Source organism: Oncorhynchus mykiss, chromosome 9 (genome assembly GCF_013265735.2).
Source record: "Oncorhynchus mykiss isolate Arlee chromosome 9, USDA_OmykA_1.1, whole genome shotgun sequence".
Classification (NCBI taxonomy): Eukaryota; Metazoa; Chordata; class Actinopteri; order Salmoniformes; family Salmonidae; genus Oncorhynchus; species Oncorhynchus mykiss.
This window is the reverse complement of record NC_048573.1, coordinates 57,167,446-57,185,061: the sequence shown is the minus strand read 5'-3', so window position 1 is coordinate 57,185,061 and position 17,616 is coordinate 57,167,446. Positions and strand designations below refer to the sequence as shown.

Below are 17,616 nucleotides of genomic sequence, written 5' to 3'. Positions count from 1 at the left end.
GTTTTTTGTTGATTTTTCAAGAGTTGCTTATTGTGTAGTTGTCTGAGTTAATTTGAATAAAGAGCATTTGACATGTTCTGTCTAAAACAAGTGCTATATGGCAATTTGAATCGAAGTGCATGAAGGTGAATAAGGTAAATGATTATCTGGTGACCTATTTCCAGCCCAAAAGGTGGCGCTCAAACGATCATTCATAGATCAAATTAGCAGATCACGTCACGAGCAGCTTGCACTCTTCACAACAACACGCTGTGCACTGTCGAATTAAAAAAATGACCGAACGCAGTGCAAAATTGAACATTCTCAAGTTTGTGAAAATTGTGTCGTTTAGCTTGTTATTAGTTATATTAGCCTTTTTCGTTGCAGCCACTGTAAGGACACTAACGTTTGACGTGAATGCAGGACTTCAACTTGCACACTGGGAGAAGACGAACAATATTGCGTCTGACATAAACCAGCACCAGAGAGAGGAGCTTCTATCGAATTTCAGAGGTGAGATCCGGACTAATTCGATCATTAAGCTGAGCAGGTTTGTCAACCTATGCTGTGTGAATGATTAATCGCTATAATGTGCACACCAAATTTGCTCAACGCCGCCTGCTTTTTTGTACGCAGACGCAATCCGGATTCCCACCGTGTCAACCACGGAGACGCAGCTCAACACCACCGCATTGCGCGAGTTCGACGGCCTCTTGAGGAAAGGTAAACTACCGGATACCTACTGTTATACTTGGTTTAGGAGCAGGTACATGCTGCATGGGCGGTTATATTATAACCGGTTACTGTAGGAAACATGTTTTCACTGAGTACACTAGCCCACTGAACACAAGGCCCATTAGCCCACTGAGCACAAGACCGGCAAATGGCGATAAGGATTCGTTTCATTTTACCGTCCAAAAGGTATGCATGGCGCTGGTCGTTTTCAATGAAACGTCACAATAAAATAGAGCATTCGATTTGCCTGCTGGGTGCATGTAGTCCTTCAGCTCCGCAGAAAGCATTGACAACTGCGTGTCGTTTTCAAGGAAATATTAAATACATGTTAACTATTTGGAATGTCATCACCCCTTGAAGAACACAGTCAGAACTACAAATCTATGTTTATTCCATGCAAGTCCCTGAGTAGAATCCCACAGTGGAGGTGTCATAACCTAGTAGTCAAACAGGGAAATGGTTCCAATCATTTTTACCCCATTTTCCCATAAGGGATTTTAGAAACACTTAAAATAAGAGCTGTGTATGCTTACCTTGGCTTGAGGTTTTGATAACCATGTACATCTCTCTCTCTTATATCAATATATTTGGCTCTATTTACTCTCAGGTTCAAAAATGCTAATTGTAATCAATTTAGACATGTCAAAACTACAAATCTCTGCACGTTCCTGCATGTCATCTCTAGCTGATACCTTTACTAATGGGTATTGTGTCAATTTAAAACTTGCACAAGACAGTTCACAGAATTGTCCATTTAAAGAAACGTAGCCTTTATTTATTACTACATTTAGCTAACATTATAAAACAATCAAATGTATTTATGAAGCCATTGTTACATCAGCAGATGTCACAAAGTGCTTATAGAGAAACCCAGCCTAAAATAGAAAGCAATGCAGATGTAGAAACATGGTGGCTTGGAGAAACTCCTTAGAAAGGCAGGAACTTAGGAAGAAACCTAGAGAGGAACCAGGCTCTGAGGGGTGGCCAGTCCTCTTCTGGCTGTGCTGGGTGGAGATTGAGAGTACATGGCCATTAAGGCCAGATTGTTCTTCAAGATGTTCAAACATTCATAGATGATCAGCAGGGTCAAATAATAATCACAGTTGTAGAGGGTGCAATAAGTCAACACCTCAGGAGTAAATGTCAGTTGGCTTTTCATAGCTGAGCATTAAGAGGTTGAGACAGCATGTGTGGTAGAGGGAGGGGGTCCAAAACAGCGGGTCTGGGACAAGGTAACCTGTCTGGTGAACCGGTCAGGGTTCCATAGCCGCAGGCAGAACAGTTGAAACTGGAGCAGCAGCATGACAGATATGTGTATGTGGACTAGGGCTGTTACAGTGACCATATTACCGTCACACTGGCGGTGACGAGTCATGAAGGCAGTCTAATTCCACGTGACCGCTTAGTCATGGTAATTAGGCTCCCGAGTGGCGCAGCGGTCTAAGGCACTGCATCTCAGTGCAAGAAGCGTCATTACAGACCCTAGTTCGATTCCAGGCTATATCACAACTGGTCGTGATTGGGAGTCCCATAGGGCGGTGCACAATTGGCCCAGTGTCGTCCGGTTTGGCCGGGGTAGGCCGTCATTGTAAATAAGAATGTATTTCTTAACTGACTTGCCTAGTTAAATAAAGATTACATTAAAAAGCTCTGATGCTGCTGATGGTCATTAGTAGCCTACCAGACTTGTTAACTGCCTGGTACTCAGCACTCTTATTGTCCCTCTAATCACTCTGACATCAATGCAAATATATTCGAACATCTAATCAAACACTTCATGAGAAGTGCGCAACAATTCTATAGGCTATGCTGTTGCGTGAGAGAACAGAGTGATGGCCTCTATTAAAAGAAGCGGTTCCCATCCAGTGTTCTATAGGCTAGGACTACTATATATATTTATTCATTTTCCTAATATTAAGCTTATTGCTTCTCCTTACAACAGGAGTTTAGCCTACCTGGCTGGCATGATAATGAACCACGGGAAAAGAGTCCTCCATTTGCTATTTAAGTGCATAGATGACATGTATTTCTTCTGCTGCCCTTGTTTAGAGAGAGAATTGACCATTATCATGCACCTAAATCAAAACAAATTTCACATATATTATTTAGTATATGCAACAATAAGATTAAATCAAGAATAGTTTGATGGGTGACAATATTAGCCTTTTACTTGTGAATGATATTATCACTTGTGAATTATGCCCAGCTTAAGGCAAGAAACAGCATTTGATTTATTTTGCGACTTTCAAATCATTGTTGCCTAGCCTTTATGTCCCGAGGCAGCAAAGCATCCCCAAACCATCACACCACCACCACCACGCTTGACTGTTGGTATGAGGTTCTTACTGTGGAATGCAGTGTTTGGTTTACAACAGGCACAATGGGACGCATGTCGTCTAAAAAGTTGACTCAGAAATACTCTGAACTAACTATTACTGCTTCTACGTGAGTGCTGTATAGCTGGAGGCTTGCCAGCTCAGTGAAGTGCTAAAAATGCGCACAGGCCATATACTGTTAGGTGAAGTATTATGGTAGGGTGTTGGGGGTCGTGACAAAAAAATGGATGCTATGCTAAATGTCAACTTTGTTACAACTTTAATTTTACAGCCCCTTAGTGAAGCCCGATAAATCCATGTATGCAACTGCACGATAATATTTTAAGAGTTCCCTGCAGGAATGCCCCACCTTGAGCATCCCATTGGTTCCTTCATAACCCCCCAGGTTAGGATAATTCAGTTTACGGTTAGCTGAAATGTAAAAATAATAACTTTTGACCTCAATTTTGACAAGCTGTGTCCCATCTAGACATGACCCTGGCTAAACATCAGGAAGTAGCATTAGCCACTACCATGGGGGTGGAAAATGTTGCTTCATCAAGAAAGTATGCATACTTTCCCAAAGAAATTCTGCCTTCTCACGATTAAATTGAGTTGAGGAAATTGATGTCTTTGCAGCCTGAATGGAGAATGTACACACACAAAAAAACGTCCACGCGGCATACTAGTGTATAGCCTGCTGCATGCATTCCCTTATGACCATAAGATGAAACGACTCAATATCGCCATCTGCCGGCCTTTGGGCTTTGAGCATATACAGTTACCAATTAGCATTTCGACACTGCTTTCTGATACTCAAGCAGTAATGCGTCTGCGTTTACTTCAAATCCACTATTTTAAAAGCTTAATAGAAATGCCCTTCCAAAAAAAGATTTCAGTTTTGGAACTGCAGTAAAAGTGCAGTAACTGCAGTCGACTGTGGTATTTTGGATGCAGTATTTGCAGAATAATGCAACACTCTGAGTGCAGTTTTTTTCGTACGGGTCATATCCTGCATTTCCTAACACTTAACAGATTTTTTTTTTTTGTCTGCCAGCTTTCCCGACAGTGTTTTCTTCCCACCTGGTCCAGCATGAGGTTGTGGCCAACTACAGCCACCTGTTCTGGGTGCCGGGCTCTGACCTGGCCCTCGTCCCCTACATGCTGCTGGCCCACATAGATGTGGTGCCTGCTGAGGAGAGAGACGGATGGGAGGCCCCACCATTCTCTGCAAAGGAGATAGATGGATTCATCTACGGGAGAGGGACCATCGATAACAAGCAGTCTGTCATGGTGAGATCGTGAGGGTTGACAGTGGGTAGATGTTTATGGAACCTGGGTGTTCCAAGAACAAGGACCAGATTGTAGAGATAAATCTATAATATGTATTATCTTTGAGCTAAGAGCATTGCGTAATCAACAATGTGGTTGCTGATTTTCTCACCCAATAATACAATTTCACATTGTGAGAATTTAACCAGACAAATCTTTCACTGTAGGGAATTCTCCAGGCGCTGGAGTACCTGTTGATAAGAGGTTATTCACCGCGAAGGGGATTCTTCATTGGTTTGGGTCATGATGAGGAGGTTTGTGAAGTTTGTGAAGTCGGAAGTTTACATACATTTAGGTTGGAGTCATTAAAACTCGTTTTTCAACCACTCCACAAATGTCTTGTTAACAAACTATAATTGTGGAAAGTCGGTTAGGACATCTACTTTGTGCATGACACAAGTAATTTTTCCAACAATTGTTTGCCGACAGATTATTTCACTTATAAATCACTGTATCACAATTCCAGTGGGTCAGAAGTTTACATACACTACGTTGACTGTGCCTTTAAACAGCTTGGAAAATTCTAGAAAATGATAATAGGCTAATTGACATAATTTGAGTCAATTGGAGGTGTACCTGTGGATGAATTTCAAGATCTACCTTCAAACTCAGTGCCTCTTTGCTTGACGACATAGGAAAATCAAAAGAAATCAGCCAAGACCTCAGAAAGAAAGTCTGGTTCATCCTTGGGAGTAATTTCTAAATGCCTGAAGGTACCACGTTCACCTGTACAAACAATAGTACGTAAGTATAAACACCATGGGACCACGCAGCCGTCATACCACTCAGGAAGAAGACACGTTCTGTCTACTTGAGATGAACATACTTTGGTGCGAAAAGTGATAATCAATCCCAGAACAACAGCGAAGGACCTTGTGAAGATGCAGGAGGAAACGGTTACAAAAGTATCTGTATCCACAGTAAAACAAGAACTATATCGACAACCTGAAAGGCCGCTCAGCAAGGAAGAAGCCACTGCTCCAAAACCGCCATAAAAAAGCCAGACTACGGTTTGCAGCTGAAAAAGTGTGTGCGAGCAAGGAGGCCTACAAACCTGACTCAGTTATACCAGTTCTGTTAGGAGGAATGGGCCAAAATTCACCCAATTTATTGTGGGAAGCTTGTGGAAGGCTACCTGAAATGTTTGACCCAAGTTAAACCATTTAAATGAAGTGCTACCAAATACTGAGTGTATGTAAACATCTGATCCATGGGGAATGTGATGAAAGGAATAACAGCTGAAATAAATCATTCTCTCTACTATTATTCTGACATTTCACATTCTTAAAATAAAGTGGTAATCCTAACTGACCTAAAACAGGGAATATTTACTTGGATTAAATGTCAGGAATGGTGAAAGTGAGTTTAAATGTATTTGGCTAAGGTGTATGTGAACTTCCGACTTAAACTGTATTTCACTAACTGAAAAGGAACAGAAATCATTAACAGGATTTTGTCGGTCTACTGTAGGTGAGTGGCTTCCAGGGGGCAATGAACATAGTGAGGGTGCTGAAGAAGAAAGGGGTACAGCTTGCGTTTGTACTGGATGAGGGTCTGGCTGTACTGGATGGAGTCATCAGTGGTCTGCAGGGGCCTGCTGCTCTGTAAGCATTCATTCACTCTTCTCTCATATTTAGTGTCTTTCTAAGTGATTATAACCACAGGCCCAATGTAGCCATTTTTTTGTTATCTCGGTAAGAACTCATTTCTGGGTAACACTTAAGTACCATTATAATAGTTTTCCATTAAAATTGTCAAATTCAAATAGATTTTTAGCAAAAAATAATTTCTTAAGCAAGAATTTAGTTAGTACTGTCTAGGAGTGGTCTAGGAGTGGTCTGAGTGAGGGGTGTAATTGGATGGGCCTAATGGGAGGGATATGTAACCTGAAAAAACTATCTGTTATTGGCAGAGCGGTTTGGAACTCTCTTTATTGGTCTATTAACCTATACTGCCTGGTTATGTCAACAGGCAAGCCAAAACTCCACCCACGCAAAAACGGCTGATTACAAGGTCCTGCGTAAAATATATTTTCAACCAGAAACTAACATTAGCTTGGTTTCTATCCAATTGGCGACAGATTTTCATGCGACTATTTAAAAATGTGAGTACGACAATATGCACATTTTCCCACCAGAGATGTTTCCATTAACCGGACTTATTGTGGATAAAAGGCTGTGTGAGAACATAACTTTTGCGGTTGAATTCCCCAATAAAAATAAAAAAACAAGTTAAATTGGTCTTTATCGCATTTTCAATTACTGATAGTTTTGTCACCAAAATTGTTCTGTTTATATAGCAAATGTGACCACTCTAGCCAACGGTTTGTAGATAGATTGCAGGTAGGCTACCTACATGATGAGATTATTATGGATGAGAGCAAGATAATGTTTAATTGTCAAATGGAAGCCAAGCATTGATCATCATGTCACTAGAATAAGATCCTCAATATTTATTGGAAATGAGCATCAAGATCATCCCTGTGCACTTTCACCACCCTGTGAAGTTCATCATAACTTCTTTCATCTGTAGCCTAATAAACTGCATGCTTTCCCGAGTCGTAGTGGAAGGAACACACAACATATCGTCTTGTGACTCAAGTTTACTTCGATATGATGCTTATCAATATTTGCATCATTTCTCGTGTAATTAATTTTCCGCACACACAAAGATTCCACTATGTCGAATGAATAAATTGTCTGTCCACATTTATAAAATTGTACCAGCTGTTTCCATCAACCAGGTCATGATTTTCCCATGCGTCACGTAGTTCATCTGCATGAAGTGGTTGGATGGAAACCTGGTTACTGATCAAAGTTTCACACTTTTACAGTGTTAGTTTCATCAGCTGTTGTACAATATGATATAAAACACAACTTAAATATGGTTTATGTTTGCTATCACAGTATATTAAAAGTATATATGCCTGCCAAGTGCAATCACTGGAGAATAAACTGGATGAGCTCCGTTTGAGACTATCCTTCCGATGGGACATTAAAACGGTAATATCTTATGTTTCACCGAGTCATGGCTGAACGACGACACAGATAATATACAGTTGGCTGGATTTGCTGTGCATCGGCAGGGCAGAACGGCTATCTCTGGTAAGACGAGGGGTGGTGGTGTTTGTCTATTTGTCAAAAACAGCCCATGCGCGATGTCTAATATTAAAGAAGTCTCGAGGTATTGCTCGCCTGAGGTAGAGTACCTCATGATAAGCTGTAGACCACACTATCTACCAAGAGAGTTTTCATCTATATTTTTCATAGCCGTCTATTTACCACAAACCGATGCTTGCACTAAGACTGCACTCAACGAGCTGTATAAGGCCATAAGCAAACAAAATGCTCATCCAGAAACGGCTCTCCTAGTGGCCATGGGACTTTAATGCAGGCAAACTTAAATCTGTTTCACCTAATTTCTACCAGCAGGGGAAAAAAAGGCCACTTTTACTCCACTCCACAAAGCTCTCCCTCACCCGACCATAATTCTATCTTCCTGATTCCTGCTTACAAGCAAGGCGTACCAATGACTCACTCAATTAGGAAGTGGTCAGATAATGTGAATGCTACGCTACAGGACTGTTTTGCTAGCATATGCTAGCATATGTTCTGAGATTCACCGAATGGCATTGAGGAGTGTATGTACATACACTTCAGTCACAGGCTTAATTGCATCGACTACAACGTCCATACATACATTTTCCAACCAGAAGCCATGGAATACAGGCAACATCTAGAGCTGCCGCTTTCAAGGAGCGGGACACTTTATTTTATTTTACCTTTATTTAACTAGGCAAGTCAGTTAAGAACAAATTCTTATTTTCAATGACGGCCTAGGTTAAGTGGGTTAACTGCCTGTTCAGGGGCAGAATGACAGATTTGTACCTTGTCAGCTCAGGGCTTTGAACTTGCAACCTTTCGGTTACTAGTCCAACACTCTAACCACTAGGCTACCCTGCCGCCCCAGGACTGTTCTCTCTGCTATTGCACGGCAAGTGGTATTGGAGTGCCAAGTCTGGGTCCAAAAGGCTCCTCAACAGCTTCTACCCCCAAGCCATAGGACTGCTGAACGATTAATCAAATGGCCACCCAGACTGTTTGCATTGATTTCCCCCCCCCCCAACTTTGTTGTCCTAAAGCCATTTTGCCACAACTTTGGAAGTATGCCTGGGGTTATTGTCCATTTGGAAGACCCACTTGCGACCAAGCTTTAACTTCCTGACTTGATGTCTTGAGATGTTGCGTCAATATATCCACATAATTTCCCTTCTCTCATGATGCCATCTATTTTGTGAAGTGCACCAGTCCCTCCTGCAGCAAAGCACCCCCACAACATGATGCTGCCACCCCCATGCTTCACGGTTGGGATGGTGTTCTTCGGCTTGCAAGCCTCCCACTTTTTCCTCCAAACAGGACGATGGCCAAACAGTTCTATTATTGTTTCATCAGACCAGAGGACATTTCTCCAAAAAGTATATTATTTTTCCCCATGTGCAGTTGCAAACCGTAGTCTGGCTTTTTTATGGCGGTTTTGGAGTGGTAGCTTCTTCCTTGCTGAGCGGCCTTTCAGGTTATATCTATAGGACTCGTTTTACTGTAGATATATATACTTTTGTACCTGTTTCCTCCAGCATCTTCACAAGGTCCTTTGCTGTTGTTCTGGGATTGATTTTCACTTTTCACACGAAAGTATGTTCATCTCAAGTAGACAAAACGCATATTTTTCCTGAGTGGTATGACTGCAGTATGACACCCATGGTGTTTATACTTGCATACTATTGTTTGTACAGATGAACGTGGTACCTTCAGGCATTTAGACATTACTCCCAAGGATGAAGCAGACTTGTGGAGGTCTACAATTTTTTTTCTGAGGTCTTGGCTGATTTCTTTAGATTTTCCCATGATGCCAAGCAAAGAGGCACTGAGTTTGAAGGTAGGCCTGGAAATACATCCACAGGTACACCTCCAATTGACTCAACTGATGTCAGTTAGCCTATCAGCAGCTTCTAAAGCCATGACATCATTTTCTGGAATTTTCCAAGCTGTTTAAAGGCACAGTCAACTTAGTGTATGTAAACTTCTGACCCACTGGAATTGTGATACAGTGAAATAATCTGTCTGTAAACAATTGTTGGAAAATTACTTGTGTCATGCACAAAGTAGATATCCTAACTGACTTGTCAAAACTGTAGTTTTATGGAGTGGTTGAAAAACTCCAACCTAAGTGTATGTGAACTTCCGACTTCAACTGTAAGTAAGCATTTCACTGTGACAAATAATATTAGATTTTTATTTGATTTGCCTGTGTGTGTATGTCAGGATTGGGATCAGTGAGAAGGGGCTGGCTACGGTGAAGCTGAGCGTTTCCAAGGCCCCGGGTCACTCCTCCATGCCTCCCAGTGAGAGCAGCATAGGCATCCTGGCAGGAGCAGTCAAAAGGTAAGAGGGGATTAATGAATCGTCACAGGTATGGCTGGGAATTGGCTAGATGGATCTACTGTGTGTAGCCATTGCTTAACAACTACAGGTACTGTGCAATCAAAGGGAATTCCATGTTCCTTGCATGGTCAGCCATGAACATACACTGAGTATACAAAACATTTAAGAACTGCTCTTTCCATGACATAGACTGACCAGGGAAATCCAGGTTAAAGCTTTTATCCCTTATTGATGTCATGTTAAATAAATATTTAAGTCCCTTTGAACGGGTTATGGTAGTAGGTGCCATGTGCATCGGTTTGTGTCAAGAACTGTTGGGTTTTTCACGCTCAACAATTTCCTGTATGTATCAAGAATGGTCCACCAGCCAACTTCACACAACTGCGGGAAGCATTGGAGTCAACATGGTCCAGCATCCCTGTGGAACGCTTTCAACACATTGTAGAGACAATGCCTCTACGAATTGAGGCTCTTCTGAGGGTGGGGGGTGGGGGTGTGCGCGCAACTTAATATTAGGAAGGTGTTCCTAATCTTTGATGTACTCAGTATATAGAGCATGAGACATTTTGCAAGGTCCAAGTTCCCTCTTAGGACCTTTTCAGTTAATAATATTAGGAAACTCAGTAAAGGGAGGAATCTTTGTGACCCTAAGCCCACGTTCTCTAAGTCTAAGCACACGTGATCTGTTTCGTCAGATTGGAGGATAACCCAATGCCTAGGTTGTTTGGTGAAGGCCCTGAACGTGGGACCTTTGAACACCTGGCTCACAAGGTAATGCTGTGTTTCTAGCCTCAGACATCCTATAAGTGCTATAGAGTGTTAAAGGGAAAGTTCCATCAAATTACATCTATTTGTCAGTAAAAAAATATTTTTTTTATCACTTTCTTTCTCACAGTTTAGGCTCCCACTCAAATTTGTCATGTCGAATATGTGGCTGTTCTCCCCACTCCTTGGAAGGTAATTTTCCACTCTGAATTTCACTGGCTTGTTCCATCTTTGATTATTTGAATTACATGCAGATTTATACTCTTATAAAATAAACATACCTCATGTTGTGGGAATTTATGGTGTTGATTTAATTCTGAAACCTAATTAACAGCTTTTATTTGTGCTACAGAGTAATGGAAAGAAGACCTGATACAAATGCTTTTGTGAGAACCACAACTGCAATCACTATGTTCAACTCAGGAGTTAAGGTACAATATCTAGTCATGATAAATTATATATTGTGCATAAAGTTGTCTGTTAAATGCCCGCACTAGTAGAAATCACTTTTCCGAGCTGAAAGACAATGGCCAGAAACCACAAGTGTCTATCCAGATAATGAAAAGGCACCTGCAAAGGAACTTATAGTTCTTCACTTCCCCTGTGAGAAGCCTGAACACTGGCTGACTTTGCTTTTCTGTACCACAGCCAAAGCCTGTCAGCAGCCTACCAGAGGTTGCATCGTTTCCATTCCAAATGTAGAAAAATGCATACCAGCTATCTTTCAATAGTTATCCGTATTACCGGAGCTTCATCTTATTATTTTCTATTTCTATGTTGGATTTGCGTCCAGTGGTTTCCATCTGCGGCAAAGTTTTCCGTAAATCAGTGCTTATGACAAATCCAGTTCCAGAACCAGCCATAGAGCCAGCTAGCTAATCTTTTGAATACTGTGTAGTAAAAAAATAAGTGGCAACAACGGATAACATTAACTAGCTAGATAAGGTTAGCATGCTAACTGTACTGCTGTCGGTGCCCTGTTGGTTGATGTTTATCAAGTCCAAGTGGAAATTCCCACACCCAATTCGTGAATATGTATAAGTAGCCTTTGTCATACTTTAGTTGTGGAACCTAAATGTGTATTACATCTCTAGGACAGGAAATTACATTGAAATAGTGGCGGCAACTTCCTCTGGGGAGTCCTTTTTAATTACATACATTTGTTTTCTTTCTTCACAGGTTAACATTCTTCCTTCCCAAGCTGAGGCCTATGTGAATCTGCGGATACATTCCGCACAGTCACTACAAGAGGTGGGGATTAGTATTTACTGCAAGCTCTGTCTAAAGCCAGGTTCCCCAACTGGTGACCCACGGACCAAATTGGCCAATGGGTGATTTTTATTTGGCACCCCAAGTTTTCTGAGTAATAAATATTTTAAATTATTGTTTTAGTCAAATATTATGTTTGCGGGCAATTTGCAGTCTACAAATTATTTGTAATTATGTTCCTGACCATCTGCTCAAGGAAAATTGTCCCGCGGCTGAATCTGTTTGGTAATCCCTGGTCTAATGAATGGTGCTGCGACATTGCAAATCTACTGCTATCTATATGGTTCAACCACATGCTATATTAAAAACTCATGTTACTTATCTATTATTTTAGCTAGAATCATATGGTCCTCTCACAAAAGTAAAACATTGAAAATGTATTTAATTTAGTCATGCTGGCAACTTTGAAGTACAGTTGAAGAAAACTGTTCACAGTTTTCACAATGATAGTGTATTTGTCCTCCCTTCAGGTTTTGGAGTTGATCCAGTCCACAGTGGGAGATGAGAGGGTTAAGATGGAGCTAGTGGATGGCTTTGACCCTTTGCCTGTCAGCTCCTACGATGAAACATCCTTTGGGTTCCAGATCATCAAGAAGACTGTGCTGGACCAGTTCCCACAAGTTACTGTTGCCCCTGGTAAGAAATTGGGGTACGTGGAGAGGGAATGGTATTAGTTTGGTTTGCCCACCATGATGTTGAAAATGTTTTCTGCTAATGAAATGTTTTAGCATTTTTATGTCGAGACCTACTACTACATATTCCAATGTGCAGGTATCTGCATCGGAAACACAGACAGCCGTCACTACACTGACCTGGCCAAGGACATCTATCGCTTTGCTCCTACCTGGTTCAGACCAGGGGACGCCCAGAGGTAGGACACACACTGTAACAGAAGAACTGTGAGCCATAACACCCACAAGGAAATATTCTGTGTAGAAGAGCTCTCTCCAGCTCTATTCAAATCACATTTTATTGGTCACATACACATATTTAGCGGGTGTAGCGAAATGCTTGTGTTCAAATCAAAATGTATTTAGCTCCAATAGTGCAGTAGTATCTAACAACGATCCACAACAATACACATATATCTAAAAGAATGGAATTAAGAAATATATAAATATTAGATCGAGCAATGACTAAAATACAGTAGAATAGAATAGTGTACACATATGAAATGAGTAAAGCAGTATTTAAACATTATTAAAGTGGCCAGTGATTCCAAGTCTGTTTCTAGGGCAGCAGCCTTTAAGGTGCAGGGTTTGCGTAACTGGGTCGAAGCCGGCCAATGATGGCTATTTAAGTCTGTTTTAGTCTTTTTTTTCTCAGTCCCAGCTTTGATGCACCTGTACTGACCTCGCCTTCTGGATGAGAGTGGGATGAACAGGCCGTGGCTCGGGTGGTTGATGTCCTTGATGATCTTTTTGGCTTTCCTGTGACATCGGGTGCTGTAGGTGTCCTGGAGGGCAGGCAGTTTGGCCTCTGTGATGTGTTGGGCAGACCGCACCACCCTCTGGAGAGCCCTGCAGTTGTGGGTGGTGCAGTTGCCGTACCCGGCAGTGATATAGCCTGACGGGATGCTCTCAATTGTGCATCTGTAAAAGTTTTGGGGGCCAAGCCAAATTTCTTCAGCTTCCTGAGGTTGAAGAGGCGCTATGGCGCCTTATTCACCACACTGTCTGTGTGGGTGGATCATTTCAGTTGGTCAGTGACGTGTACGCCGAGGAACTTCCCCACTACGGTCCCGTCTGTGGATAGGGGCGTGCTCCCTCTGCTGTTCCCTAAAGCCCGCAATCAGCTTCTTTTGTTTTGTTGACGTTGAGTGAGAGGTTATTTTCCTGGCACCACTCTCCCAGGGCCCTCACCTCCCTGTAGGCTGTCTCGGCATTGTTGGTAATCAGGCCTACTACTGTTGTTTCGTCTGCAAACTTGATGATTGAGATGGAGGCGTGAGTGGCTATGCAGTCATGGGTGAACAGAGACTACAGGAGGGGGCTGAGTAAGCACCCTTGTTGGGGCCCTTGTGTTGAGGATCAGCATAGTAGAGGTGTTGTTTCCTACCTTCACCACCTGGGGGGCAGCCCGTCAGGAAGTCCAGGACCCAGTTGCACCGGGCGGGGTTCAGACCCAGGGCCTCGAGCTTAATGATGAGCGTGGAGGGTAGTATGGTGTTGAATGCTGAGCTATAGTCAATGAACTGCATTCTTACATAGGTATTAATCTTGTCCAGATGAGATAGGGCAGTGCGATGGCGATTTCATCGCCTGTGGATCTATTGGGGCGTTAAGCAAATTGAAGTGAGTCTAGGGTGTCAGGTAAGGTAGAGGTGATATGATCCTTAACTAACCTCTCAAAGCACTTCATGATAACAGAAGTGATTTCTATGGAACAATAGTCATTTAGTTCAATTACCTTTTTACTTTCTTGGGTACAGGAACAATGGTGGACATCTTGAAGCAAGTGGGGACAGCAGACGGATAGGGAGAGATTGAATATGTTTTTAAACACTCCAGCCAGCTGGTCTGTGCATCCTCTGAGGATGCTGCTAGGGATGCCGTCTTGCTCTGCATCCTTGCGAGGGTTAACACGCATAAATGTCTTATTCACGTCTGCCACGGAGAAGGAGAGCACACAGTCCTTGGTAGCGGGCTGCGTCGGTGGCACTGTGTTGTCCTCAAAGCGGGGGAAGAAGGTGTTTAGTTTGTCCAGAAGCAAGGTTTTGAATGTAGTCATAACGATCTAGTCATAAGATTGTTTGAACACAAGGCCCTGTTCTTTTGTTGATCACGAGACTAATACTCCAGTCTTATGATCTAGCCATGTGCCACGGTTGAACCATAAAATGTAAGTCAGCCCTATACACACAGTGTGCCGACAAGGGGGGTTAAACAATGCTCTGTACTGCATTCGACAAACGAGAACACCTCAACTTAATTTAGTTTATCTTTCTATCTTTTCCCTCTGCATTTTCAGGTTCCATGGTATTAACGAGAGGATTTCTAAGAAGAACTACGAGGAACTGGTGGTCTTTTACTTCAATCTAATCCAGAACTGTGACATCAAGGACCTCCCTTCTCCTCACAGTGCTGGTCATGAGCTCTAAAGTTGTAGGGCATTATGGGTACTGTGGGCGGTGGTTGTGCTTTGGTGGTTCACTTATCCATTGCTGCAAGTGTATGCCACTCCGGCTGTGTGTACACAGGCAGCCCAATTCTAATATTTGTTAATCTAATTGGTCTTTTGACAATCAGATCTGAAAAGTTTTGATGTGATTAGTCAAAAGACCAATTAGAATCTCAGAATTGGGCTGCCTGTGTAAATGCAGCCTCTTACATTCATAATCCAAATTACACTTTTATGTTCTGTTTACCCTGTCAGGTTTGGTCCCTCCAATATTTTGGAAGAAGCACAGTTGTCTCGTGGTGATAAGCAACAAACCATGTGCACACTAGGATCAATGCTATAGTTTGAATGAAGACAATAGGATTGTATTATGAATGAGTACAGCAATTCAATGTTACGAAGACATCAAGGGGGCAAAGTCTAACGAGGAACAGAAATAATACAACAGAGAATTTGATCTGGGTTACATTTTTTTAAGAAAAGAACCCTCCCACCCGGTGACAGTATTGCATTAGAGATATGGAGTTAGATGTTGGTATGGCCATAGAAAAGCCGTTTTGATTGGTACAACATCAATTTGATATGTTACTTTTATTTTGTTACTGGTCATTGGCAACATGAAGCTTGAAGTAGGTGATTGGTGAAGTGTATGCAGCATGCATGTGAGAGAGATGATCTGATATTTGCTGGCCAAATTTCCTCCCTGTGGAATGGCATCTGTAAATGAATATTAAATTAAAGATATTATGTAAAACAATTATTTAATGCACATTAATGGTATGAAGATTGAAATCGCAAGCTTTTAAAAGGAGAACTTTGCATGCTATTTTACTTGCTGATTTCTGAGGTATTTGAGAGCATTTTTTAATTGTGAATATTAAACACACAGGTTAATTGAGGTGCAATACTTAATCCTCTGTTTCAGATGATAACTGAAAGTATCTATTTTTCTTGAAATACTACTGCCTAGTGTCGGAGGTACTGTGCCAATGACGCTAAAGATATCATTGATGTGGGGGTGTAGTGAACATAATGGATAATAAACAAGATGCTCTGTGGTGACGGCCATCTTTGTTTCCAGTTGGTGTGTCCAAACAATGTAGTCAGACATGATTAAGTGTTCAGACAGTCCTTGCTATCTGGGATCTTTGGGACATCTCTACCCAACTGAAGTTGACATTCAAAATGGTTAGGGTAGGGGTTGCAGCGTTTCTAAAACTCTGTCCTCGGGGCACCAAGGGGTGCACGTTTTGGTTTTTGCTCTAACACTACACGGCTTATTCAAATGGTCAAAGCTTGATGATTAGTTGATTATTTTAATCAGTTGTGTAGTGCTAGGGCAAAAAATAAAACGTGCACCCTTGGGGTCCTGAGGACTGAGTTTGGGAAACCCTGGGGTAGGGATGTCCCAAGGAAGCCTGGTTAACGAACCGTGTTCAGACAGGTCTAAATCCATGCCACATTAACAAGTAGCCTCACAATATTGTTTTCTTATTCACCTATTGTAGACTATATACTTACTACTAAGTAGTAGCCTACTTTACAGTTGGAGTTAATGTGTATCAACAAAGGTTTCAAACATTTCAACTGAAAGGCAAATCACAATCAGCAGCATCAACAAATATTACATACAAACATTGAACAAGTACTTTATTTTTGGGACACTATTGAATGATATCACAATTGGTATTGTTGTAATTGGTGTACATATTGACATTAGAATCTAAACTAATGTAGGCACGGTGGTGGAGTGGTCGTGGGAGGAAGGGGTGGCAAATTTGTCGTACACAATGTGTTATTGTCAAGCATGGAATGATACAATGGGTGCGTTTGAGTGGATTACTTTTGTCAAGTAATTAGGGTGTTTTTGTTTGACCCGCGCGAATGTGACCAAAGACATGACTGAAAACGGAACCAACTTCATGTAGGCAAAACAGAGGATAGCCTGTATATGAATGAATGTGATATTTTATACATTTTATTTCACCTTTAACCAGGTAGGCCAGTTGAGAACAAGTTCTCATTTACAACTGCGACCTGGCCAAGATAAAGCAAAGCAGTGCAAAACGAACAGTTTCACATGGAATAAACAAGCGTACAGTCAACACAATAGAAAAAAAATAGTCAGTGTGAGGAAGTAGGCAATAAATAGGCCATAGTAGCAAAGTAATTACAATTGCTGCTCAGATAGCCAATGTTTAAAGTTAGTGAAGGAAATATAATTCTCCAGCTTCTGCGATTTTTGCAATTCGTTCCAGTCACTGGCAGCAGAGAACTAGAAGGAAAGGCGGCCAAAGCAGGTGTTGGCTTTGGGTGAGCTATACCTGCTGGAGTGCGTGCTATGGGTGGGTGGGTGTTATCGTGACCAGTGAGCTGAGATAAGGCAGAGCTTTACCTAGCATAGACTTAGATGACCTGGAGCCAGTGGGTCTGGCGACGAATATGTAGTGAGGGACAGCCGACTAAAGCATACAGGTTGCAGTGATGGGTGGTATAAGGTGCTTTGGTAACAAAACGGATGGCACTGTAAACTGCATCCAGTTTGCTGAGTAGAGTATTGGAAGCTATTTTGTAGATGACATCGAAGTCGAGGATCGGTAGGATAGTCAGTTTTACTAGGGTAAGTTTGGTGGCGTGAGTGAAGGAGGCTTTGTTGCGAA

General features: G+C 41.9%; 1 protein-coding gene across 2 annotated transcripts; it reads left to right on the top strand.

Annotated features, from left to right (window-relative positions):
• The first annotated feature begins 125 nt into the window (after positions 1–125).
• On the top strand, positions 126–16,026 carry LOC110532451 (N-fatty-acyl-amino acid synthase/hydrolase PM20D1.2). 2 transcript variants are annotated; one of them, XR_002474833.2, is made up of 14 exons: positions 126–492; positions 616–702; positions 4,087–4,322; positions 4,529–4,615; positions 5,832–5,965; positions 9,683–9,802; positions 10,498–10,573; positions 10,698–10,759; positions 10,920–10,998; positions 11,747–11,818; positions 12,307–12,472; positions 12,608–12,707; positions 14,807–15,021; positions 15,145–16,026. XR_002474833.2 is itself a non-coding variant. In XM_021616368.2 (13 exons), exons 1-13 carry the CDS (start codon positions 273–275, stop codon positions 14,934–14,936), a joined length of 1,569 nt encoding a protein of 522 aa, XP_021472043.2. In that variant the 5' UTR covers positions 126–272; the 3' UTR covers positions 14,937–16,026. The 2 variants fall into 2 exon arrangements, 1 of the variants encoding a protein (XP_021472043.2); XM_021616368.2 differs by having other exon boundaries at positions 14,807–16,026.
• The last annotated feature ends 1,590 nt before the right edge of the window (positions 16,027–17,616 follow it).